Source organism: Tinamus guttatus, unplaced genomic scaffold (assembly GCF_059628265.1).
Source record: "Tinamus guttatus ecotype Peru unplaced genomic scaffold, ASM5962826v1 Tinamus_guttatus_pri_ptg000211l, whole genome shotgun sequence".
In the NCBI taxonomy this organism is placed as follows: Eukaryota; Metazoa; Chordata; class Aves; order Tinamiformes; family Tinamidae; genus Tinamus; species Tinamus guttatus.
In genome coordinates, this window is record NW_028288745.1 from 1,848,248 (window position 1) to 1,874,666 (window position 26,419).

At 40.8% G+C, this 26,419-nt stretch overlaps 2 protein-coding genes across 6 annotated transcripts; one reads left to right on the plus strand and one right to left on the minus strand.

Annotated features, from left to right (window-relative positions):
• Positions 1-131: 131 nt before the first annotated feature.
• GPSM2 (G protein signaling modulator 2) lies at positions 132-15,532 on the plus strand. 3 transcript variants are annotated; one of them, XM_088524360.1, is made up of 14 exons: positions 132-464; positions 5,706-5,927; positions 6,525-6,660; positions 7,125-7,267; positions 7,420-7,543; positions 7,814-7,929; positions 8,824-8,979; positions 9,772-9,880; positions 10,151-10,280; positions 10,785-10,855; positions 12,253-12,429; positions 13,247-13,415; positions 13,543-13,733; positions 15,091-15,532. In XM_088524360.1, the coding sequence occupies exons 1-14, from the start codon at positions 403-405 to the stop codon at positions 15,253-15,255; spliced, it is 1,971 nt and encodes a 656-aa protein (XP_088380486.1). In that variant the 5' UTR covers positions 132-402; the 3' UTR covers positions 15,256-15,532. The 3 variants fall into 3 exon arrangements, with proteins under 3 accessions (XP_088380486.1, XP_010214503.1, XP_088380487.1); XM_010216201.2 differs by having other exon boundaries at positions 13,247-13,409; XM_088524361.1 differs by lacking the exon at positions 12,253-12,429.
• Positions 13,246-26,122, minus strand: CLCC1 (chloride channel CLIC like 1). 3 transcript variants are annotated; one of them, XM_088524363.1, is made up of 11 exons: positions 25,882-26,122; positions 23,920-24,015; positions 22,928-23,035; positions 22,077-22,292; positions 20,820-20,960; positions 19,759-19,852; positions 18,934-19,031; positions 18,707-18,853; positions 17,854-18,147; positions 17,062-17,306; positions 13,246-13,391 (listed from the first exon to the last, which is right to left on the minus strand). In XM_088524363.1, the coding sequence occupies exons 1-10, from the start codon at positions 26,044-26,046 to the stop codon at positions 17,076-17,078; spliced, it is 1,590 nt and encodes a 529-aa protein (XP_088380489.1). In that variant the 5' UTR covers positions 26,047-26,122; the 3' UTR covers positions 13,246-13,391; positions 17,062-17,075. The 3 variants fall into 3 exon arrangements, with proteins under 3 accessions (XP_088380489.1, XP_088380490.1, XP_088380488.1); XM_088524364.1 differs by having other exon boundaries at positions 17,884-18,147; positions 22,077-22,298; positions 25,882-26,121; XM_088524362.1 differs by having other exon boundaries at positions 22,077-22,298; positions 25,882-26,121.
• Between the last annotated feature and the right edge of the window lie 297 nt (positions 26,123-26,419).

A 26,419-nucleotide genomic window follows, 5' to 3' on the forward strand; every position in this document is an offset into this window, starting at 1 on the left:
GTGTCTAGAAGATTTTGGCTCAGGCTTTAAGCTCTTGGTTGTCACTCCCTGCTTGGTAGGAGCTGCATTGTGCTTTTGCATCAGCTGCAAATGGTTACAAGTTATTAATTGAAATGAGACTTCAAGCCAAGCATCTTGTGTTCCCTTTGCAGAAACGCAGCTGAATGGAGCTGAAAGGGCCACAGATGCAAGAACTTGAACACGGTGCTGAATGTTTAAGATGTATCTGACTGACTTCCTAACCTTATTAATAAGGAAGAGTATTTCAACAGAAGCTTAGGATATCTTGACTCCAACTTATTAATATACTAACTGGAACGGTGTTCAGAGAACAATTCTCCGTATTAAAGTATTTCCTGTGCTACAGAACAATATTAATTTCTCTACTGATAATGCAACCCAATGGAGGAAAGTAATGTTTTAATAAACATGCGGGAAGATCGTTCCTTTCATGTTCGGTACAGGTAAGACTGTATTAACTTTAATTATAGAAAATTAAGCAAATTTGCAGCCAGAAGTTTGTCATCTGTTGTTAGTATTATTGAAGTTGAAAGTCAAGCTGATGCTCCTTATTTTCTTCTTGCTTTTCTCAATTTTTAAAAAACGAAAATCCGCTTCTGAGAACATACTAGTATAAGTACATGGTTGTATGGCACTGGAGCTGTTGGCTGCTTCGGAATAGTACATGAGTGTTTATTTCTTTATTGTGATTTGATTTGTAAGAATGATGTGAAATATTCTTATTTAGTACTCTCTGTTTACCTTTTAGAGTGCTCATGCAAACTGTTGGGTTTTGTGTGATTAAATTCAGTTTACTTGTCCCAATATTGCGGTTGTGAATGATGAATTTTTAGGTGTACTTTCTCCTAGAGCAGATTTTTCTTTGCCTAACTAAGGAGATTTGATTGCTTAGATAAAAACTGCTTTGATATCTTGGAGTAAAAGGAATTGTTATTACGAGTGCTTTCCCTTCTGCGAATGTCTACAATCTTGCTTCTGGAGACCCTTTCTAGATGTGGAATAAGCTGTTAGTGTGGCAGGCTCCCTCTAATGATGCTGAAAAACAACAGCAGCGCTGTATGTATTACACCAGATGTACATGTGCTTTCAAAGGATAAATCTTGCAGCTTGTTCAGTAGGAAAGGATATAGCAATACTGAAACAATTGCTTTAAAAACAGATAAAAAGCATCAATCCCGATTCCCTTCTCCACACATCCTAGCACCCTCACTGTGGAGGTCTTATTTTTTTATTTTGTTATCTGACAGAAACAAAGTTTCTACCTACCTTTAATTACAAGACAGCATGTGCTATTGCTTAAAACGAATTCTGGGAAAAATGAAGGTACCTGCAGTACATCCTCCAATAGCTGTTCTGACAGTGTTAGGTTGCAGTTAGATTGGCCTTGTCTTCCATTTCATACAAGTACAGTATTATTTCTGGTTAGCTGCGTTCTTAGCAGGAAGAGTATTTTCATGGCCAATTAGGGAAAACATGGGAAATAAACTACAGTTTCTCTGCTTTCTTTCTTTTGCAAAAATTCTGGTATGATGAATTAGATACAAGGAATCCTTATATGTCTTAGCTTTAGCCTAGTTCAGTGACTGAAAATAAAATGCTAGGGATAACAAACACGACTAATAACAGCTCCATAGGGTGAGTATTTGTAGAACCTCCTTTGCCTTGCTTGGCCTGTTGAATTCATACACTAGAAGCCTGTAACTGATGGTGCTGAGACGGGAGCCTTAGAAATGTTCAGAAATCCTTTGTGAGATTGAGCAGAAAAAAAAAAAAAGATTAGCAGTATAAAAATCAGTCTTCCTGCTTTCTTTTGTTGCCTTATTTCTTACCATTTTTCTGTTCTTTACAGTAAGATTGGAACAGCTAAAGGAAAGGAGACTCAAAACACTGGAGAAAAGCAAGGAGGCTGGGGGAGAAATGTCCTTAGGTTTATTTTCTTCTCTTGTAAGTGTCAAAGATAAAAAAGAGAATGTAGAGAGGTCGAAAAAGAGATTTTAAAAAAAGGGGAGGGGGGTGCAAAAGGGAGACAGATGAGATGAAAAGCTCAGAGTAACAGATAAGGATGAGGTAGTTTTACAAATGAGAAATTATTCAGGAGGTGCCAGCCTTTCAGAGGAGCGCAGGTCCAGGCAACCCGCAGGAGAATAACAAAGTGAGGCCCTCTGTGAGGGTTTCCACAATCATATCTGGAAGGGCATGACCGTGTTTGGCAGGAGCAGAATTTCGTTAGGAGCACCCAGATGAATGGGCCTTTGTGTCCCTGCTGATTCAATGTAGCTTTTGTTTAGGCATTGGGTGTTGAATAAATAAGTAATTCAATTCAGCCTTGGGAACAGAGAAAGTAATTTCTTATTCTCCTTGTAACTATTTAATGACTTCCTAAAATATTGATAACCTAACCCTGTCTTGTCTGCCTACATGCTATTTAACATAGGACATTTAAACCACTTCTGGGATCGTTCCTAGGAGGTGATATTCTTTTCAATGGAGAACAGTTATGTAGATTTTTTTTTCTGAAATGTGCCATTATTTTCATAACTGTTTATTAAGCATTATATATATATATAAAAAAATCTCTACTTGTTTTCATCAGTAAGCCTGATCAGTAAGCTTGTCAATGTTTGGCTAGAACCAACTTGGTAAATAACCGAATGACTCTATAGATCTCATATAGCATGAATAAAATATTAATATTGCATACAGGCAGCCCAAGTAAATTGAAATGAATATTTCATTTTCTCTCTCTCTTTTTCTCTTCTTTGTCGGTTAGACTTTGAAGTTGTAAAAACTCAGTAAGAATTGGTTTAAATAGAAATAAAACTTTAATTTATTGCCCACAGATTCTAACAACTTGTCAGTACGACCTTTCTAGAACTGTACTCCTAATAATATTTAAATTTGAGGTTTCTTTTTACTCAAAGATTAATTCTCATTCTCATTTAACCTTTGTATTTCTAACAGTTGATATGAAGCTAAAGTTTATGACAAGATTGATGAATATTTTTTAATGTTCTGTATGGAAAAAATAGATCTTTTGTTTCTATAATTTATATAAAATCTGGCTTGCAAAGTCAAAAGATTAGGTTTCAAGTTCCTTCATGAAATGGTGATGCTGCCTTGGCACCTGGCAGTCTTTCGAATAATGTAAAATTAATCGAATGCGGTATATCAGAAAAACAAAACAAAAAAATCTCATCTGTAGCATTCTCTGAAATTATCTTTTGTACCTTTTCAAGCTATGCCTTTCCTTCATTTATTAGTTGATTGATGCATTGCAATTATAAATGAAAGCAGGAATTATTTATGAGTTAAATTAATAGAACTGAGGCTTGGTACATCGAGTTCGACTGTTATGCCACATACGTGTTTTGCTGCAAGTCCTTCAAACTAAAAATACTAAAGAAATCAGTATGCTTGTGTAATGTTCTAAATCTGAGGAGCACCATATTTTCCAAACATCAGTTTAATTGGACCTGTCAGCTAACATGAGGTGCCCGGAGAGAACCTCTTGGGATAGGATTATTTAAGATTACCCAATGAGGTGTTTTAAATCTTAAACCTTTAGTTGCTGATGGTGTAGCATACTCTACTTAATCATTTCTACCTATTTCCATTTTGCATAGAGTGCATGCACATTGTAATAAAAACTCAGGCTGTGTGTCCTAGCAAATGGGAATTCTTTAACCTCTTTGAGGATAATTTCCAAGCATAAAAATACTGCATGTGTTATGGATAACCAAACTGAGGAACTGGCCCTGGAAAGAACGTCATCCTTGAGTTGTAATCTGGTGTCTGCATCTTTACCAACCTCCGAGCGTGCATTATTTTTAGTTCCGAGAGTAAAGAATGTCTTTCATCTCCCTGTGCTTAAGTTGTGGAATGTCGAAGAGCAGCAGGTATGGAACTACTCTGTGCTGGTTGCTTATTTTCTTTGTGGGCTAAATTCAAAGTTCTGTGGGAATTCAGTGGATTATTTTCAAAAAAAAAAATCCTCATAGCATACAATACAGTGTAATGTAATGCTTTTGGTTTTTTTAATTTAAAAAATGAAATATTGCAGATCTATTTAATATTTCATCTTCACATTTTGTCAAAACGGCTATTTAATAGTAGTATCATAAAATAACTTTTGACCAGCAAGTATTTGTGATTGTTACTATTGCTGTTCTTGCACATTAAGGGAAAAATAGTGTAGGGACAGGATTCTAAAAGATTCATTCCTACAACTGGTAAATCACAAATGGTGGCAGAACAAGGACATATTTAATTTATAAGATGCCCTGTTTGGATGCAAACACATATGTTAGAGTCACTGTATTGTTTACTGGGTAATGCGGGTTGAAGAGCAATTCAACAGCAGTGTGAAAACTCTTACAAGGCTGGCATGTAGCACTTTTGGATAATATTAGCACACATTTTTTATTGAAGAATGTCTCTGAGTTTTCCTATATTTTTTGAAGTAGAACGAAGGCACTTTTGTGAGCTTTTTAGAATACTTGTGTTTCAGAAAGGCCTGTGTACTGCATTGTTCTAGACCAAGACTGAGGCTTCATTTCCTTCTCATCTTCCTCCTCCCTAACTCCCTTGCCTCTGAAAGCTGTAAAATAAATGTTATGTATAATCATTAACACTTAACTAAAATTTGAAACTTTACCTCTTTTTGACTTATAATAATAGCGTAAGCACATGTATCCGTTTTTTGGCATAGTTCTTTAACAAAGCTTCCTTTGTTCATTGTTCAAAATGTGTTAATGTTCTGCAATTCTGCTATGTAATTCTTTAATGAATATCTTTTTTTTTCTGCTTGCAGGACTTTATAACTGTAGTTACACATTTCTTTGCTCATAATAATCAAAAATATTCCAACAGCTTATCGAACAGTGGGATTTGAGGTTAAGTAACTCAGACTGAAATGTAGCCCATTGTTAATTCCACCTACTTCTTTTTTCTCCCTTTAACTGTGAGACTTTTCATAAGCATTGGCATTATAGGAAATAAGTACCAAATAGTATTGAATTACTTGCGAAATAGTTTGGGGAAAAGTGGTCGTGGTCTCTGATATATAGCAATATTGAACTTACTGGGGTTTTATGTGTGGTTGGTTTTGGTAAGCCGTTTTGCAAGGAACTCTGCTATCTACCTAAAAATAAAATAGCCTTTTTTTGGGTGTTGGTGGACAGAAGGGAGACCTATTGTTGGTATCTTCGTCTTCTCTGACCACTGCCATATCCATTGCACCTGTTTACAGCTTTTAATTTCTTGCTCTGCATTTGTAAGCCAGTAGGATAAAAAGGTAAAATACCATATTCTATTTGTAGAGTATTCACCAGTAATCTGTATGCTTGATTTTGTCCACATAGTAAAGGCTCTCTGCATTTTAAAAGTCCTAATGGTGCTATATAAGCACAAGGTAGAGTTTGGACTTTTTTTTGTCTCCTCTCTCCTTTTTTTTTTCCCAAGCTCTCTGTCTCTCTGTTATAGTGTTACATTTGCTTATCATTTTCAGAGTTGCAGTTTCCGTTTCTGCCTTTGCTTTTGTAATGTTGTGTTCATGGCTCGCGCTGTGCTGCTGAATCCCAGTGCTAAGCGAGAGGAGAGGCCCGAACGACGTCCAGCTCTGCAGAGGCACCGGGCAAAGCACTAGTCAGAAATGACCTTTTCCTCTTTCTGCTCCAATTGTGCAGGATGGAGGCTTCCTGCCTGGAGCTGGCTCTGGAGGGCGAGCGCCTCTGTAAGGCAGGAGATTGCCGAGCTGGTGTGTCTTTCTTTGAAGCAGCTGTGCAGGTCGGGACAGAAGATTTGAAGACGCTCAGTGCTATTTACAGCCAGCTCGGCAATGCCTATTTCTACCTGCATGAGTATGCGAAGGCCTTGGAGTACCATCACCATGACCTCACTCTCGCGAGGTAACTCGAGTCTTGCCCTAACCGCGTTCTCCTTTTCCGCTTCTCTCGTAAAGACAAGCGGTTGGTGGCTCCTTTGTCCACCCCAGCCTGTGAGTGAGGGTGGCTGGGGAGCCCCGCAGGTACCTCGGTGCCCTTTACCTGGGGAGTGGGAGCTGCTGCAGCCCCGTCATCTCAGTGGTGACGGAGACCTTGCCAGGTTTGTAGAGAATTAATTACATGGCTGCTTTAAATCCAGCTCTCCTTTGCCCTTTCCTGTTTCCGGAACTCGCAGGTTCTCTGGGGTTCTAAGACAGCTCTGCTCTTTACTAGGCAGAACTCAATTGTGTTTCTCTGTCTAAAACCGTAATGTGATACTATCAAATATAAAAATGTATGCATTTCATATACCATTTGTGTCTGACTCTCAATGACTTTGTATAGATCCACTAAAAGACAAAGACACCTAATGGAGGACTTGACCACAGTTGGGGACAAATCCTTCCTCCTCCCTTACCCTGGCAATTTCGTCAGTTCTTGTAACTGTCCACCATGCATCAGTCTGCTCTCCGATTTCCCATTCCGCACCATGTGATGGTTGCTCTATGTCTGCAATTTTAGGACTATTGGAGATCTGCTGGGTGAAGCCAAAGCTAGTGGGAATCTGGGCAACACATTAAAGGTACTTGGGAATTTTGAGGAAGCTATTGTTTGCTGTCAGAGACATCTGGATATTTCCAGGGAGCTTAATGATAAGGTAAGAATTGCTGAGGAATCCTTTAAGCAAGCTATGTGTTACTAGAAAACCATATATATTAATGAATCCCTTTGTATTAGTAATAAGATGAATATGTCACTTTTCAGAGGGAATTAAATTACTTCTAAAAAATGAGAATCTGTTTTGCTGAAGAGTTTTTTTTGCACCTAGGAGATTACAGGACCTATATTTATAAATATTTCACATTTTATTTAATTTTTAAGGATAATTAGAGTCAAGAATTATGTATCTCACACCTTGAATGGAAACTGTAAGCAAAGCAATTTGATTGAGGAATGTGACCAAGTGGGAGTGATGAGGGTGACATGAGCCTGTTCAGAAGGGTCAGAGCATCTCCTGGCAGGTGCTTAGAGCTTTTCTGCCTTCTGCGCTGACTTGTTAGGCAAGACACGAGCCTAAAGCACGAAGTTTAGAGCCTTTTTAACGTGTTGCTTTTGTTTTAGGTGGGAGAAGCAAGAGCACTTTACAATCTGGGAAATGTTTATCACTCTAAAGGGAAAAGTGTAGCTTGTGCAGGGACTCATGAGCCAGGCGAGCTTCCAGATGATGTGAAAAATGCATTAGAAAAAGCTGCAAATTATTATGAGTAAGTAGCAACTTTAAATGCTGATGATTGTGAGGATACAAACATTTAATTCATTAGAACAGTGGGAGATTTTTCTGGTGACCATGACTATAAGAAAAAAAACAACTTACAGGTTGCTGCTCTTCCCCCTTTGTTCCCTTTTCTCTCACCAGGGAAAACCTGACGATAGTAACGGAGCTGGGGGACAGAGCGGCGCAAGGCCGAGCCTTTGGGAACCTGGGCAATACCCACTACCTTCTGGGGAACTTCAGGAGCGCAGTTATAGCCCACGAACAGGTAGGACAGTGCTCAGGAGGGAGCGCTGCTTGGGCCAGCAGCACATGGCTGGCGGCTGCGGTGTCGTGGGCGCGGGTTGTGTTGCCTCTTGCAAGGCTCTCGGCGCAAGGTGGGCGTTGGATCTTAACGCGCAGCTCCGGGTCCGGCTGTCCCGATCGAGTGCTGGCCTGAAGAACGGGCGCTTCACGCGGTGGCAGGCACTCCTGGGTGCGTGTGTGTGTTCTGTAATGTAAAGCTGACTGATTAATGTCATTGTTTAATATTTTAAAGCGTCTACTAATTGCAAAAGAATTTGGTGATACCTCAGCTGAAAGAAGAGCCTACAGCAATCTTGGAAATGCCTACATATTCCTGAGTGAATTTGAAACTGCTTCTGAATACTACAAGTTAGTTGACTGCTTATAACTTTCATATCTATCTTACACATTTATACTTTCCTTGTGCTTAGCACTTTAGCTGACTGTAGAATGACCATCTCTTCAGCATATACTTAGAGATGAATTGGATTTATTTAGCAAAGTATTTGTTTCTTAACATTTTGGTTACTTTATAGACTTTATTGACACTGCAGACATCTTTTTGCTGTCATTTTGCAGATCAAACATTACTGCCTTAGCTCTTAATAAAAATTTGGAGAGATAAGAGCAGGCTTTAGTGTTGCTGATACAGTGCATGTCAAAATTCGAGCTGTATTCTTAATCCAGAAGTTTTCTTCATCCCCTCAGTACAAGCAATTGTTGCTGCTGTAACTTGGGAAAATACACTGCAAAGGTACAGTGTGGGTGTTAGTGACTCTAGGCTGCCTGTTGTTTTTGGAAACAGGAAAAAAGGCTGAACATGGAGCAGAATCTGCTTAGCACTGCAATTCCTCTTAGCCAGCAAGGACAAGCTGGCTTCGTGGTTTCAGGTATTATGGCATCAATGGAGAATATACTGCATTTATTTTAATGCTGGTAGGAAACTGTGTCAAGTCCAAACTGTCAGGAAAACTGCTATAAATTATTGACGAAGCAACTGATTCAAATTAGGAAATTAGTTTAAGTGACCAGTTTGCTCCCTAATAAAGTGAATGGAAATTGTTTGCAGGGAAGTGGAAGAAAGAAAGGCACTTAAAATCTTACAAAATTTTATGAGATATAGATTAGCAAATTTGCCTAGTTACTTAACTTGATGAATTTGTGTAAGTGATTTTTAGTTGCACAGGTTTGCACACTATGTACAAACTTACTATGTACAACTTCCTCCCAGTGATTTCTGCAGTGACCTCCTGTTTCTTTTAGGAGGACGTTGCAGCTGGCTCGGCAGCTTAAGGACAGAGCAGTGGAAGCGCAGGCCTGCTACAGCCTGGGGAACACCTACACCTTGCTCCAAGACTACGAAAAAGCAATCGATTATCATTTGAAACACCTGGTGATTGCTCAGGAGTTAAATGATAAGTAGGTCCCGAGAGATTGTTTAATGTATGTGTGACACTTAAACCAAATCCTGTTACCTTTTAGATCTGCTTTTTTCTATATGACATCTGAATTCATGTGAATTTCTACAATGCTGGGTTCTAGTTTCTAAATGGAAAAAAAAAACCTCTTGAAGGTATTTCAGGTAGTGAGCCTGAGCCTTTCTTCAGTTTTTTACAGCATTGATGAATGACAGTTTCCACATCTTGTATCAGTATTTCCTCTGTAAATTAAGAAAAACAGAAGCAGATCTTTGTTTTCTAGGACTTGACTCCAGTACTTTTGCATACTTTCATAAGAACAGGTATCTTTTGCTTTTCCACAAATGAGGAACAGTGAGAAGGGAAAGAATAAATCCACTAGCAAGTAACGCGTGTTTTTAAGACCATGATTTCTGAGTTTTTCTACAATGTTGGGTGGGGTGCAACTAAAATTTGTTCAATTTTTTGTAGCTTTCTTTTCCCTTGGGGCAACAGGTAGGTGATTGGAAGATCCATTTGCTACATATAACACTTGCAAAACTGGAAGGAATAAGTTGTGCGCTGAGAGTTTGAAAATCCACGATTTGACGGGATTTGTTCCCATTTATGCTTATGCCCAGCTCACAGTTCTTTAATCAAGATACTTTAATGCATCCGTGTTGGCAGAGTTTCTGATGGGAATCTTGTTTTTCCTTGGCGCAGCCATCCAGTAGTGGCCTCGTTCCGAGAACCTGCCCCCTAGTGTTGGGTCAGGAAGGGGAGCTGTGCTTGACCATGGGCTCGTTCTTTGCAGAATTGGTGAAGGCCGCGCGTGCTGGAGCCTGGGCAATGCTTACACTGCCCTGGGGAACCACGACCAAGCGATGCACTTTGCAGAGAGGCACTTGGAGATTTCCAGAGAGGTAGGATTTGCACCCCCTCGCACGTGCCGGCCGCTGCCTTCTGCTCTCCTGGCAGGGCAGTAGGTACAATGTGTCTGCATGCCTTGTACTGAGGAAGCAGGATTACTTCAGGCTCTGGTTTTATACCCTGCTTTTAGCTTTTGCATTAAAATACAATAAAAAGCTAATTCAGTTTTCAACCAGGGGCTCGGGGAGAAGATCTTTGCTTTATATTTACATAGGTACATATTTTATTGCAGTACTAGATCTGCTTATTTTATATGGCTGCAGGTTGGAGATAGAAGTGGAGAACTCACTGCTAGACTGAATCTCTCTGATCTTCAGATGGTTCTTGGGCTGAGCTATAGCACAAATAACTCCATGATGTCAGAAAACCACGTGGCTGATAATAGTTTGAATGGTATGTGCTTATTTATAGAATCCTAACAGTGAACTTTAGAAAGAAAAAAAATCTGTTACTTGCGTAATTGTTCGTGTATGTTGCTGCTTTGTGTAATGGTTATTTTTGCGGTACCGGGCCCCTTTAGCCCCTAATTTTTTGGAGGATTTACATGGTGAATGACAGGGTATTGCTTATTTCCTTCACATGAATATTGAGATTCTAGCTATTTCTCATTTTTCAAGGGGGGAAGTTTGTATACTTGCTACCAAATTATGTCTGGCCATCTTAGCAACACGAGGCTTTCCGTAGAAGATGGTTAATTTGATGAGCTCCATGGTCCTTCTACAGATCTGTGAGGTTTGGGGGCTGTTTGTATTTGCTGTCTGCTGGTCAGTTTAACCGCACCGTTTGGGAACTCGGGTTGCTGTATCTTGGAGTTAGGCGAATACAGGCAGAGCCCTGCTTCGACGGTACCACCACCGATCTCAGTGATGAAAAGATGAACCTGCTTCTTTCCTGAAGGTGCCAGGCCGAGAGCAGGACGCCGTCACAGTATGGAAAACATGGAACTGATGAAACTAACGCCAGAAAAGGTTGGCACTTTTCTCTCTGGTCCTCCAATAAGGCTGCAAAAAAGATTTCCCAGGGTTTTACTGTAAGGTATGACTTTGCTATCAAGAGAGGGTCTAGGACAAGATAATCAGAAGTTTTGTACCTAACTGCTTTGAAAGAAGGTGGCAAACGTTGATGTGTCATTTGCATCTCCTTTCATTTAGCTGATCTTAACAATTAGGTAAAAGCAGGTCTAACAATTAGAGGTGACAAGTAAGACTGTTGCCAGGCAGGTAAGTCAGTATCTTTCATATGTGGTGATTTGTGCAGAGCTTACTCGTGCCCAGAGCCTTGTTGAACACTGATTTAAAATGAGAATGGGGTTTATTCCAGACTTGTTTCTCTCTGGGGACTCTCTAAACTTTTGGTTATTACCAGCTGTATTTTCTTATCTCTAAATCCCTTTATCTGTGATATCTTTCAAAATGTTGTGCGACAGATCTTCCCCTAAATATACCAAAACATTTCACATGGATTTTTATAATAAAGTATTAACCTTGTAGCCCAGCCTAGCTTTTAGTAAAGGGCTTTCTTCAAGCTCCTATTGTAGCAGCATGTGGCCACTCCTCCCATGAAGGTTTTTGTTACCGAACAGGTCGTGGGGCTCCGAGGCGGCTCTGCGGTGCACGCTGCTCTCCACACTGCCATTCCTGGGTGCAGCTTAAGCCTTTAAAGGAAATTCCCTTGTGACAGGCAGTGCTGCTGCTGGATTTGTGCTTACGGACACCATTTCTGATGGTGGATCAAGGGAAAAAGTGTTTCTCGTGCAGTTATTATAAAAGAATGTTAGTTGTAGCTTATCTGTTTTGTGGATAATTTTGTTTATTCTCAAAGAGAAAATATGCAAACTCAGTCAGGGTGACGAAGTCAGACTGCTGGCATTTGTCTCACTCTTCCTTTTCAAGCTTTATTGGGACGTGGGTGTATCTAACGGTCTCTGCAAAAGCCTAGGGGAGAGTTGCTGCACACAAGGCTTTGCTCTGCTCTCCCCCTCTAAAGCCATGTTTTATTTCAAGTGTCAAAATGTCATTGGGGGAACTGCCCCCTGTACCTGAATTTTAGCAGTCATATTAACTACCCCCAGACAGTAAGGAAAACTTCTGGGTGTTTGATTAAATACACCATTATACCACATTTTAATCTATCAGGTGTCCCACTATGGCTCCTTTAAGAGCCCTACCTTTACAAGAGTGTTAACCTGCTTCAGGTAAATAAGATCTCACTAATCATGTATCACATACATGATATAACCAAAAGCGAAGTGGCAGGATCAACTAAAGGTAAAGTTGCTTCACTTTGAGGTGGAAAAGAAGCAATTCTGAGAGGCATCGGTGTAACGTAATTAACGGAGTTAATTTCATGACTCTTATTTTCTTAGGTTCAGAACTGGAACAGTGAGATTCTTGCTAAGCAGAAACCCCTGGTTGCCAAACCTTCAGCTAAGCTGCATTTTGTAAATCGACTGAAAGGCAAAAAGTACAAAACCAGCAGCACTTCCAAAGTCCTGCAGGATGCCAGTAATTCTATTGATCATCGACTGCCAGCCTCCCAAAGGGTAGGATTGGAGATTACCGCTTTTTTATTAAATCTTCCATTGATGAAAATTACAGCAAACACATTCCTGCAGGTATCTGTTTTAGTTTTACTTGCTTACCTAATTTCCACTTGAGTTGATATACAATCTACCATTTTTATACGTCTCCTGGATGATGATGGCTTTAAGCTTTTCTGACTATTACATTTTTTTTCATGGTAGATTTTCTAAAGTTTTAGGTCAGCTGGCACGTACATTTTATTTCTAGAATCTCTCTCAGATCATATTTCTCCAAACGGAACCAAAATCTAGGTTTCTTACTCTTACTGTCTTTCAAGCTTGCCTGGAATCAGCCCGTGGGATATTTTTCTTTGATAAATCATGTTTTATAGGTCATTACACTCCTGACATAAGTCAGTTAAAATTAACAAGAATTTCATCATTAGATCTAAATGAGAACCATATATCTGAGGAGCAATTGTAATATGTTCATTACTGCTCTTTTGTTTTTTCCTTGATGGACACTTGAATTTTGGTGTGTTAAGAGCTGAGGAGAAACCTCCTGTGGTAGTGATCAGAGTACCCGTTCTCTCAGTTTCAGAGTTAAATGTTTCTAAGAGATTTTATCTCCCAAAAATGTTGCCATAATGTTAGCATTTGCTATTACTGTAGGATAAATCTCCATCTATAGAAAATGGATGACTCAAAAAAATAGTGCTTAGCAGTCTCTGATACTCGAATACAAAAAAATCTTGCTGGATTGAAACCACCATGCAGCTGTCCTGGATTTAGGTGCCTTTGAGTTCAGCATTTGCTCTAACTTTTCTGTCCTCTTCAGAAAAACAATCGGGAGACAGTGGCAGATGAGGGGTTCTTTGACCTGCTGAGTCGATTCCAGAGTAACAGGATGGATGATCAGAGGTGCTTCTTCCAGGAGAAGAACAGATTCTCCGCTGCTGCCGTAGCCACATCCTCTACTCCACCTAAAACAATGAGAAAATGTAATGGTTTTTATTAACATCCCTATCTGAATTTAGTTCCTGGCACATACTGTTTTAAAATGTATTTGCCTGCCAGACCTTCTCTGGTGGGGAATTATTTCTAGGCTAATTTGCTTTTATTCCTCTCCTGCAGCGTTTTCAGCCTCCGTGGTGTCTCCCCACACAGACGAGTTCCTGGACCTTCTGGCCAGCTCGCAGAGCCGCCGCCTCGATGACCAACGCGCCAGCTGCAGCCGCCTGCCCGGCCTGCGCCTCGACCGCCTCGTGGCCAGCGCCAACAGGGACCTGGACGACGACTTCTTTGACATACTTGTAAAATGCCAGGTAAGCAAAAACAATCTTCAGATTCCGAGTCTTTGGGAATTTAGTTTGTGTGTTTAAGTTCTTCAAGTAAGCTTCTATGCTTACCATGTATTTTAAGATGTAAATTGGCTTGCAGGATAGGGACATAAAGTAACTCTCTGTAAGATAATAGAATTCTTTATAAGAAATATTTCTCCAAATTATTACGCTGTTAGCAATTTAAATGAAGTGATGAACTGGAGGGATGCAGGAAAGGCATGGGTAAAATGATTGTTTAGAGAAAAAGCATTTAGATCTCATTTGTTAGGATTTCTAGTGAATCAGATGCCCTTCTAACTTCCCAAATGAAATAATTTACTATTAAATTTTCAGTTTTGATTATTATGATTATTATTCCTGTTGTGATAAACTGAAATACTAATTCATAGCAATAAGTGATGTGTCCAGTTATCATTTAGAGCACATTATAACTAAAGAGAACCAGAGCCTTGGTACTCTGGGGCATGGGTAAGGATCCAGACTAGGTTTTCTGAGGTTACCTTGGGCAGGAAGCAGAACCGGACACGGTGGCATGTTCATCAGTGTGGTGAAGCAGTAACGTGTCTGCTCTCTGCTCGCAGAATCTCTAGATTCATTTGAGGGATTCTCGCTCTCCTCACACTATCTGTAGCAGCTCCGCAGTGCCAGGCAATGCCCTCCGCGTGTGCCCTGCTGTGCAGGAGGGGCCGCTGCGCGAGCGGAGCGCAGAGCTGGAGCGGGCACATCCCGCAGGGCAGTGGCAGCACCGCTGTGCCCAGGTACCAGTAGCGGCCTGGGAAAGAGTGTCCAGGCACTACACCAGCACAGCTAGCTTTACTCCCTGAGCAGTGAAAGAAAACGAGCTGGTAAAGTCCCATTCCTGCCATGTGCCAGACAGCTTCTAAGAAAAGAGCAAGAACCCTCACCTAAAGAAAGAACAGAGCTGGTATGTCAGAGGACGAGCCTATTTTCTGCACTGTCTGACTAGAAACACAAAGCAGCAATGCTAAAGTTATGCTTCGAGACAAAAACATGTAAATATTGTTGCACACAATGATAGTAATGATAACTATTAATGATGATTAGTTATGTTGCTATGATGTATCTAGTTATTATCTAATGATAACAAACCTAGTTAATAATGACAACTAGATTTGGTATTTTCAGTATTTGCACCTTTGACCTAGCAATTTCATATCAGAAGTGTGATCTCTCTGCATGCTCAGCTACTAGAGAAAAAAACTTAGAAATTAAACCCTTGTAAGTCTCTTACATCAGAAAACTAGAACTTTGAGTAATTTTTATAAGTTGCCTTCTCTATCATGTAAATAAACACTGCTCTTGCTTGGTGTCTCTGCAGGGCTCCAGACTGGATGATCAAAGATGTGCTCCCCCCTCAGCTGCCAAAGGACCTACTGTTCCCGATGAGGATTTTTTCAGCCTCATTTTACGATCGCAAGCTAAGAGAATGGATGAGCAGAGGGTGCATTTACCCGCAGCTATAAAAGGACCAAGTTCTAGCTGAAGCAAGTAACAGGCTTGTTCTGTACAGTAACATCTTACATATCATTTTTGTTTGCTGGGAAAACATACATGCCTTTTTTTTTTTAAAAAAAGAAAGCAATTAGTAATTTTATTTTCTTCTTTCTTTTTATAAATAGCATCATCACCCTCACCGACCTGTAGTTAAAGGTAGAGCTGCTGCTCGTGTTCGTAGCTGGCAGCTACTTTTAGCAGTGTCTGTTGGAATCACTGACTACTGCATCTCCCTCTAACTGCCTGTAATCTCTTACATTAATAGGGGTTTTCTGTCAAGGTACTCGTGGTACAGATGTGTGGATTCTATTCTACTGCTATCTCTGTCTAGTGTAAAACCTAAGTTTGTATAATTTCTTTTTAAGGAAAACTTGATTTCCCTTCCTCTGCCCACGTCTGCAATTTGTAATTTCCTGGAAAAAGGTTCTGTTTTCTTTTGTACTTTTTTAAAAAATAATTGAGAAATGAATAGCCTCAGTACTTACTCTGTCTTTGCTTCTTCTAAACTGTGTTACAATGAGTTTTTATTAAAAAAATGCTTTTTAATAAGTTACTTGTAATTCTGTTTAATTCAAAAGTATGCTTTTAAAAGCATGCTTGACGTATTTTGGTAATATTTAAGAATAAAAGTATAAAAGTCAGCATAATTGTTAAGAGGATGTACTTGTTTGTAACTAGCAGATGTGGGTGCTGCCTGGAGCACCTCCAGTGCCCTAGGCCCCAGGGGCTCAGCCTGGCCAGCAGGTCCTTCCTGCAGCTGGAGGCAACAACTGTCTGTGCTGCCTGTTACCTACCCCAGCCACTCCTGCTGCTGCTGTCACTGTCCCCCCTGTTCCATGGGCATCGGTCCTGATGTGGCTCCTAGCCCTGAGCTGCGTTTAAGTACTGCTCTTGTGAGCTAAAAGTCACAGACTGTAACAGCAAAGGTGGAAAATTTATTCGCTCCAGGTATAAATCAAGTGATCTCCATCTTTAAATTAAAATTGTTTTTTTTTATATATATACATTCTTACAGCTTTTTTTTAAGCCTTGAAAATTGACTTGTAGTGAAGCTAACACTGTTCTCCTTGCACTTACGGGGAAATGCCAGAATGTTCTTCCAAACCCACATGCTGCCATTACTTCCTTAAGCAGCTCTCTAGTACCTTTCCTGGAATGTCTGCTATTCCCTCTCCAGCACTGGGAATTTTCCTAGGAAAAGTGTTACAGCATCAGTTCCTTACTCCTAGGCAGATTATTGCACTAGAAGATAATCATTAAGATCTTGCAGAACTGAGCTGACAATTCTGCCCACTTAAAAGTGATTTGAAAGACAGAATTCTCTGCAGTTAGTCCTGAGAATTCTAGAGGAGCTGTAATTACATATCAGTGCTGCAGCAGAATCAGACTAAACAGCAGCAACCTCAAGCTGTTTTACTAGACAAATGTTAGCTAAATCATAAACAACTCATGTTGCCCCACCACAAAATACCTAATTTTACTTGAAACATATTATACAAATTTGATTTAGGATGAGCAGCAACACCACAAGCCTGTTTCTATTTAATGCTGTGTTATATAACTACTTGTAATATCTTATTTATATAATATTTATGTAATATCTTACTTAGTAAGTTTATTCTAAGTTCCAAGAGCAGTAAAGGGATAATGTGCACTCAGCCTCTCTGTTTGAAACCCTACAGATGCTAATGCTGTGACCAAGGCGAGTTCTCTCAGCTTGCTGATGTTCCACTCTAGGTCTCAAATGTAGAAAACACAACAAATGTGTGACAAATACAGCTTAAGCAAAACTTACAGTGTGATGACTCCTCAGTTTCTTTCCTGTGATTCACACGACACCCCGTTCTCTTTCTTGTGTTCCAGTGCTCCCATTGTAGGACTTTCTTCTTCCAGGTTTTTATTAGGTGTGTAGTTTTCTCCAGCCCCTTGCTCTGCTTTGCCCAGCTGCTGTTTGTGCTGCTCAGGTGCAGGCTCTTCAGGAAGACATTCCGCTGTGAGAGTTGCTAGTCTACAAACGTCAGACTCAGTGTGCAATCTAGTCTGTAAAAATTAATAATAAGCTATTAAGCAAGCTGAAGTGAGGGGATCCAGTTCCTCAGGTGTATCAGCTCCAGAGGCAAAACTCTGGAATATATTTGGCAGCTTTTTTTTCCCCTGGGGAAGCTGTACATGGAAATAAGCACAATCTAGAATATAGGTCTAGTTTTAATATAAATGTATTCTGTACCTTACAGAAATGTCAGTACTGATTTTTTTCTCTTCTGAGGGTAATCTTTAACCTCAGGCTGATCAGCGTTTTAAACACCAAAATAATGAAGTTATTTAAATCCTTTACTGTAAGGTGCTCCAATGAAGAGTGGTAGTTTCCTGTCACTGTTAACCATTGCCCACTATTTTTCAACAAAAAAAAATATGCCTGAAACACTCTATCTAGGGCTATTCTACAAGGCAACCGGTATTTCTTAACGCCTCTACACAACATCTGGATTAAGCTTGCTGTTGAAGCTAGTTCCGTCCTAAGACTAGTTGATACTTCAGTCTAGTAAGTTTAATCTGGGCTCAGAGAGCCCTAGGCTAGCTAACATACACTGGGTTCTAGTCTGTGGGACTCCTGTACTTGCGTGTCCGACTCGTGGCTTGCACGGGCGAGGTCAGGGCTTCTGCTGCCGCTGCCAGGCCTGGCACAGGCATCGCCTCTGTCAAAGGGCCCTCTGGTCACAGCAGGAGGCTCCCGTAAAGGGGAGGTGTCCAAGTCACCCGCGTGGTACCGCCTGAAGTCTACTGAGTCCTGCTGGCTGTTGGGTGGAGGGAGCGTCTGCCTCTGAGGGGATGTTAAGTATCTTAACATGGACACTGAAGAGCCTGCACCATAGCAGAAGCCCTGGGAGAGAGAAAAAAAAAATCAGAACAAAGACTCAAACTGCAGTCTTCACACTGACGAAAGACCTGGAAGGAGCAGCTCAGATGATCAGAGTGGTTACAATAAGCTCAAAACTCAGTGCTTTTATATATAAAACTCAAATTGCACACAGGTGGAAGCTGAGTTAGAAATAAACTGCCATAGATTCTAGGATCTTAGGTTACCTTACTATTTTATTCCTACATGGCAAATGTGGAATGAAGTGTGGAAGAGAAAGACAGGCTAAATTTAAACTTAACTATTTCTAATGACAAATCAACTGTACTATAAAAATGTTGTCAAGGAAATAAATCCCTTGAACCCTGTATATTAGAAGAATTTAACTGTTCTAACAAATCTTTCAGTAGTATAAGTAAGAAATTTAAGCAATACATACATATGTACAAGTATATTGTTATATATAAGTAATATATACTTACATATACACATAAGTATTATATGAAAATACTTAACTATCAATACATACATCAGTTACAATACGCTTAGTGATGCTGTAAGTAGAAGCCAAGTGCATACAAACCAGAACCGCCAGAGCCATCATGATGAGCACGGGCACCTGCAGGAGAAAGGGCACCTCCTTCATGAGCGCTTTGATGAACTCGCCCATGCCTTGCCCGACGTGTTTCAGAGGCTCCGTTACAAAGGTCGTGAAAGTAATAGCCAAGGCCTAGAAGAAGATGCACAGAAAAGCAATGTTGTCACTGATTAAACATAAACACGAGCAATTACATCCTATTTGGTGAATACCTTTGTCGGCGGAACCAGCAAAATAGGATTCACAAGTAGGGTTTCATAGTACTTCTGGCAGGGATCATCCTGAAATGTCCACTTGCTTCTGAGCCATTCTATAGTCAAAGCACAGACACGGTTTTTTCACTCCTTTTGTCATACTTTACAACACAGGAGTAAGATAGAAAGTAACACGTCAACTACAGATGGAGCAGAACCTAACTAAGCTATGAACAAATAATTTATGACTTAACTGCAGTGTGACTTTCATGGAGTCATACTTAAAACTTGACAAAGATACAGCAATCATAACCAATAAGCTCCAGTGGAAAGAGATAACAGGCATTTGTTAAGAACTGCAACCATTCAACTCAATTGGCTAATAAAAAATATTCACCTATGCTCATAAAATAATAACGGGGTGAATAGCTACTGAACAGGCTTCTGTATTCACATGAATATGGAGTGCTTAGAAGATGAGGAAATCTTCCTGAATTCTGCCCTCTCTTGACTAAACTGCGCGCTGACTGGTACTGGAGGGAAGTAGGGGGCACCCGTGCGATGAGAACGGCCAGTGCGCGAAGCGTTAGCGCTGAGCAGTAACCCCAGGACGTGCTCTAGACAGCAGCGTGGCCGATGAGCTCTCCTTGCCAGGCCTGGGAAGGAAAGCCCTGTGGAATGGAACCATGATTTAACCACACACTCACACACTGCTTAAGAAGATGGTTCAACACACTTAGTACTCACCAAGAAATTATTTACAGAATGTTCCTACTAGCTTGGATAATTCTGAATGTTCTGTGGCCTTAATAACTGTTACAGAACAACCAAACAAATATTTACCAATGAGACTTCCACTCCAGTCCACCTTCTCAGCACAGACGTTATCAAACTGCCCCATTTTGGCAATTTCTGCTTGATGTTGTGCAAAGGCCATCTGCAGAAGAATCAGAATTACATGTAGGAAATAAAGATAGTGCTGCGATCCAGATTATTACAAATCTGGAAAGGCAGATCTCCATTCGCCAAACAGTATGACTTTTTTGACTTGGAGGAAAGCAGTTTTCTTCGAAGTACCAACTGCTGGATATCAAAGATAAAAACTTACGGCAAAAGCCAGTTGGTAACAAGTTTCCCTAAAATACACTTGGATTTGATGGCGAAGTGGGAGAAGACAGACTGTTATCATGAAATTACTAATTAAAACACCAGGACACTTTTCTCTATTTTTTTAAATAATGCCTCGTAACACAAACACAAGCCCTCCTAACACAAACTATTTTTGCCCTCCAACTCATAATAGAAAAGATTTTTTTTTCAGTCAAAACATCAGTTCTTTAACACCCCACACTAAGTCCTTCCCACAGCAGCCCACTCAATCAAGGACCATCCTAACTCTGCCGTGCCGCACTTCCCTGTCTGCAAATCCAGTACTGCAGTGTTCTGCAGGATTCTGGACTTCCATTCTGGGCTATGGCCTGGAAGGATAAATTCCTTCTCATTAACTCCAATACCACTCTACAACTGGTTACTTTATGACCATTAATGGAGCATTCATCTCTGCTGGGTCACCCATTAAATACAATTCCAGCTAGTGAATCTCTGAAGAAACAAACAAAGCCAACATCAATCATACTGTTTTCGGAAGACTTTCCCAACAAGCTGCCTTAGAGTTTACATTTCCGCAGCAAGTTGAGGCATCTCTGCACCCAGACAGAAATTGGCAGTGCTTCTTTTGTTGTTTTTTTAAACCTAATAAACCTGTCAATACACAAAGTAAAACTTTCATCCCTGTATTTACTTTGCAATCAATTATATTTTTAAATAAACTAAAAGAAAACCCAAAATCTCTGATAACTACAAAATCGTTAAACTAAAATGGTGAGAAATTTTAAACAACTTACCTTATACAAGTAAAGCCAATTCCATGCAAAACTGATCAGAAAACTGATTAATAAAACACGTTTTAGCTGAGTAAACCAGTGAATATGTGTCCACAGCTCTGTAGCTATGATAATTACAACGCACAGTAAGCACAAGAGGATCTGAAAAAGAAAGCAGGAAAAAAAGTTATGATCTAGGTTTGGAATTTTCCAGGCATACTGCCAATATACATAAACAAATTTCCAGTTTTTGCTTTTACTAGCTTCATTTACATGAAACGAGAGGGGTTTTTTTCTTGTTTTTACAGCCTATCTGCCACCATATTAAAAAAAAAAGGGGCAGAAAAAATTTAGAGTATTATCAGTGCTTATTCCTATCAGGAGCTTGCGTTACAAATGCTCACTTCTTTATTATATTTAATTATTATATTTGTCACACTACTTATCAAACTTAAAAATTACAGAATTTAAATCATTCCATTTCTGCAGAATAGGGGGTGGGGAGGTGAAAGGACAGCAGGGTTGATATCCATGGACCCCTAGAAACTATACAGGCTACTTTCAAAATCCTTTTAGCTAAAATAATAAAAGCACATGCTGAATTTTCAAGAATTAATTTTCAAGTTCATTTCCATTTTATTTGGACAGCTTAAGCATACTATAAATCCTCAGTTTAGCGCTGTTTAAAATCTTTGTAATTTTGTTTTGAAGGATTATGAATTTTCATATGTGGCTAAGTTCTCTTTCTTCTTTCAAGCCTTACACAAAATATTTCAACAAAATACATGTACAGATCTAACTTGTAAGATCTAAGGTCTCAAATATCTACTTGTCTCAGTACAAATAGGTTCCAGCTCCTGCTGAAATCAACAGCTCTTGCACCTATTTGAACAAGAGACAAGTCTGGAAAAATGACAGTTGCTATTAAAGTGCTCAGAAAATAGAGTCTAATGATCATGGCGCATACAAAAAGTACAAAAAATGAAACAAAAGAAGAGAACATATATCACAGAGCCACAGAAAAGCAAAGCCCCAGCAAGAAAGGAACACCACAGGAAGAAACAAGCTTAATATTTACTTCAACCGAATATATCACTCCCATCTTCAGGAACCAAGAAACACCTTGAGTGACTGACTCTAAGTAAGAATGGAAAGGACTGTTTCATACTTGCAGTTAAGATGGCAACACTTATTGGCTAGATTTGCACAAAAAAAAACTGGAGAAAACAGTAATCTTTAACACTAAAACAAAATAAACCACCTCCCTCCTCCTCTTACCATAAGCATATTATATGGATCAATTCCAAAAGTGTCTTCAAATCTCCAATGCCAAGCTTTATAATCATGGTGCTTAAAATTAATCAGAATGTCACTAAGAGCATCATCCACAGCGCCTGACTGCCACGTATCCTCATGGAGGAACCTGAGGATCTCCACGTATGTTTGCTTGGTAAGGATGATCTCAGCATCGTAATGCACACGATCCATGTTCTCCTCAGGCTGGATAAAAGCCAAACAAAACAATGGTTAGGCTGCCTATTTAGAAATATATGCAGGTAAAGATTTTTGTATCTTTAGCCAAAATCCTAATTCTATATCCTCATTGTGTACCAGCATCTTTTTGTGACAAACTGCAGGATGAGGGCCATTATAAGGGAATGCACTACAGCTGTAGCAGTATCCGTGACATTAGAATGAATTAATTAGGTGATTCTCTTACACAAACTGCAGAAAGCTACTACCCCTGGACAAGGGAAAAGTCTAAAACAAAACAGAAAACTAGCTCTTATAAATTTAACACTCATTAATATGAGCAGAACAGAGGGTTACTATAGCTGCATCCCATCAGCAGATACTTAACCGCATATCCCGAACTCCAGCAGCCGTCCTTTGCGTGCGTTGCAGAGCTGGAGGCAGCCTGCCTCAGGACATACTCTAGCAAGTCTCTAACACTAAAGCTGGATGCACATGCTTCTATCTTTTTTTCTTTACAATTCAGTTCTCTTCCTTTTAATTTAAAGTAAGCCAAAATAATTAATCAACACTTGATAACAGTGAGAAATACATAAATAGTAATTTGAATTCTAATTCAATGTTATGTAACGTTAAATCAGTCTTCAAATACTTACAAGACCAAGTTTTCCAGCCTCATTTAAAATCTTATTCAAGTATCGCTTAAAAATATAGAAGCTACGGCTTTCATGTGACACAGTGCTCCTCTTCTCACATTCTTCAACCTGCAAGGTAAAGACATTGTCGTTTAATCACTTGTTGCTCAAATCAGCCTTTTTGGAAGAGAAAAAAAAATCCCAACACATTTAACTAATGATTACCAGAAGAACATATTTGTAGCTCAATAATTATCCTGAGATTAGCATAACAGAAAAAAAAATCATACATAGCTGCTAAAGACTAAGTTTTTATATATTCATATTACTTTCCACGGGTCTGGCCACTGAGGAAGATTTCAGGTCTGTAAATGAAACTGTCCAAGTACTAACCTCAGCAGCAATAAAAGATTTGAAGATCTGATCTCCTTAAATTTGAAGTTTACATCAATCAAACAAAAAAAACTACAACCACACACTTAAGTAAATGACATGAAAATCAGATCCCACACCACGTGTCCAAAAGGCTGAAGGCAGCGGGGACCGTGACAGTGATGCCAGCACCACCGCATCCTCCCGGCCTCAGGTGAAGCAGCAGTGCAGGCTCTTATAGCTGCTTCAGATGCTGCCCTGGGGCTTTCACTGCCTTACAGTCCTGCCACAAACACTTGCTTTATCCTCCCCACCCACTCCTTCCCAATCTAACAGATTTTAACAGTTTAAATAGGAGATTCCTTTTCTTAACTTTGCACATTGCAGAAACATAACATGTTTAAACTGCCCACAAACTCTGCTTTACTGCTTCAGGCAAGAGAACTTGCCAGAGCTAAAAGGAAGATGGAATTGAGTTAAACCCCTTGCAGTCTCCCCTTCTGTGAAAAGAATCCCTACATAGCGCATGGTCTCTCACAAGCTATCCTAGCAATCCATCTCCTCTGCTATCTACTGCATCACCAAGTAGCACCAACCACAAAAAAAAAGGCAGGAAAATCTTCTCAAGTTCCACCACAGACCTTTTGTCGTAAGGCAGCCACCTCCCTGGAGCAACTTGCTAAGTTCTCCACGCTAACTGCATCCAAAGTCTTATCCTCAGAGTCACGATAGTTGACCTACAATTGTGTAAGAGAAACATGTTTTTATAATCAAATTGCACATAAGAATATGATCAATACAATATATCCAGTTATATATTTACAGTCTGGGCACTTTAAAAGGAGCTAAAAACTGAGTGCTGGTCTTTTTGCTAACATTTACCGTAAGTTTGGCTCTCTCTTGTTATTTTACGCTCCAGAGTGATAAGTGCTTTAAGCTCATCTAAACCCCTGCTTCCACCAAACAGTGAGGGTTCTCCTTTCCTTCCCAGGCTGCTCTCGCCCCTCCGTGAGCTCAGCAAACACATGAGATACCCGCACGGGCTGACAACGGTCTCAGCAAGTAAACAGATGGTTTTCACCAGAGGAGATTCCCCAGTGAGCAGCTGACCACAGAGCCACCCAGACTGAAAGCAAATACTGAAGCATGTTCTTGGCTGCCTGCCTTTATTTTCATATTGCCTCCTCACACATGGCCTCCTGTTCTCTCCTCTGCAAGAAGCTCTGCTGCAGTTTCAGGCTACCCCATGGGTTCGGGGTTCCTCCCCAGGAAAATGCAGCTTCCCAGGAACCAGCAAATCCATGCTAAAAGTTTTAATAAAAGCAGATCTGACAAAGATGTCAGTTGTCCCCCAAAAAATTCCTCAAGGTATGTATGCAGGGCTGAAAGCCCTCCTTCAGTAAGTATGGCTATTGGCTGCCTGATTACAGTTCTGATCATGCTACTCATTACTTATAGGTGAAACACAGAGGCATCCACAGTGTACTGTCACCTCGTTACCACAAGCTCCCAAGCTTGACAGCAACTTTAAACCTTTTCTTTAAGCTCCAGAAAATTAGGTTCTAAAATGCATTAGTTAAATTTTATTTATCAAGGCTGCGAAAACAAATTGGAGAGGAGAAAACATACCAATACAGCAGCAGTTCACAGTGCTATATACTGGCATATACTTTAGTGTAAACAATACGTATCTCATATATACACACACACACATATACATAGATACAGATATACATCAGGCAATCCACTCCCTCATATAAAGTAGTTGATTCACTTTGTTAAAACTACCGTTTTTTTTTTTTTTTCCTTTCTCTCCAAGCTCTTCTCAATGTCTGCAAGTTCTGGACCACGGAGTCTAAACCCTCTCCTGTGCCTCCTTGATAAACACCGATGCCCAGTGCCTCCTTATCAGCACTCGCACACGCCACGTACTTCCATAACACTCCTTCAACCACCCATCAGGCTCAGTCCATATTGCTGGGGAAATGGGCAGTGCAAGCCAAAAATAGCTACTGCTTTGAATATCCCAGCTTTTATCAGTTGGAAATTTAACATTCAAAGCAATTAGTGCTATGTTTGTGGAATCGGCAAGAGCTGTTTAACATTGTACTGCTGCTCAGGGAGACAAGGTGGAGCCACAACTAGTCAGCAAGCACTTGTACAAAGCAAAAAGCAGGGTTCCTCTGATTTATGAGTGTGCAACACAAATCTAACAGTAAAAAAGCACTTAACTAGTCACCTGAAATAACACAGCTCACCATTAAGGGAAGTGAATTCTTCCTCCTGCAGTTTCCCGCTTCATTTAGCCCACATTCATCTACATTACACTTACATTAAGCAGAGCTGGCCTAACAAATAACCCCTTGCTACCAAGTCAGCGGTTTGTAAGACCCAGGGCAAGAAAAGCAGTTTTTGTTGTTGTTGTTGTTTGTTTGTTTGCCGTGCAGTTTCTAACCAAAGCTATACTCTTATGAAATTGCATCATAATCAATAAACACAGAGAAATTATAAGATCAAAAGTGTATAATGCCGCCATTTTCTGACTGCACACTTTAAAGAGCCGTCCTTCAGCGGGGTTTGGCGGGGGGAGGAAAGCTGCCCACCTTGTAAGGCCTCCTCATGGTTCCCGAGGCCGCATCGTAGTTGAGCATATCCGTGGGGTCGATCCACTCGTCGTCGTGCCCGGCGCCGCCGCCGAGCAGCAGGGCCGCGCACAGCACGGCGCCCAGCAGCATCCTCGGCCCCCCGCCGCGGCGACACGACACCATATTTACCAGTACGGCTCAGAAACCGGCGTCCCGCGACACGCGCTCAGCTGCTCCGCAGCGGCGCCAGGCCGGGGCGCGGCGGCGCTGCCCGCGTCGCTTCACCGCGGCGGGACGCGGCCATCTCTGCCTGCTCCCGGCGCCGCTACCCGCGGCCCGAGCGACACGTGTCCCTCCCGGCCGCCCTCTGCCACCGGGCGCGCCGGAGAGGGCGGCCATGAAGCGCCCCGGCCGCGCCTCAGCCCTCCGCGGCCGCCCCGCCCCCCGCCAACGGTCGGCAACGGTCTCCAACGGCCGCTCGCGGAGGGCCCCACCCCCCGGCGGCCGCTACGCTCGGCCCCGCCCCGCGCCGCCTCCCGCTCGGGCCCGGCCGTTG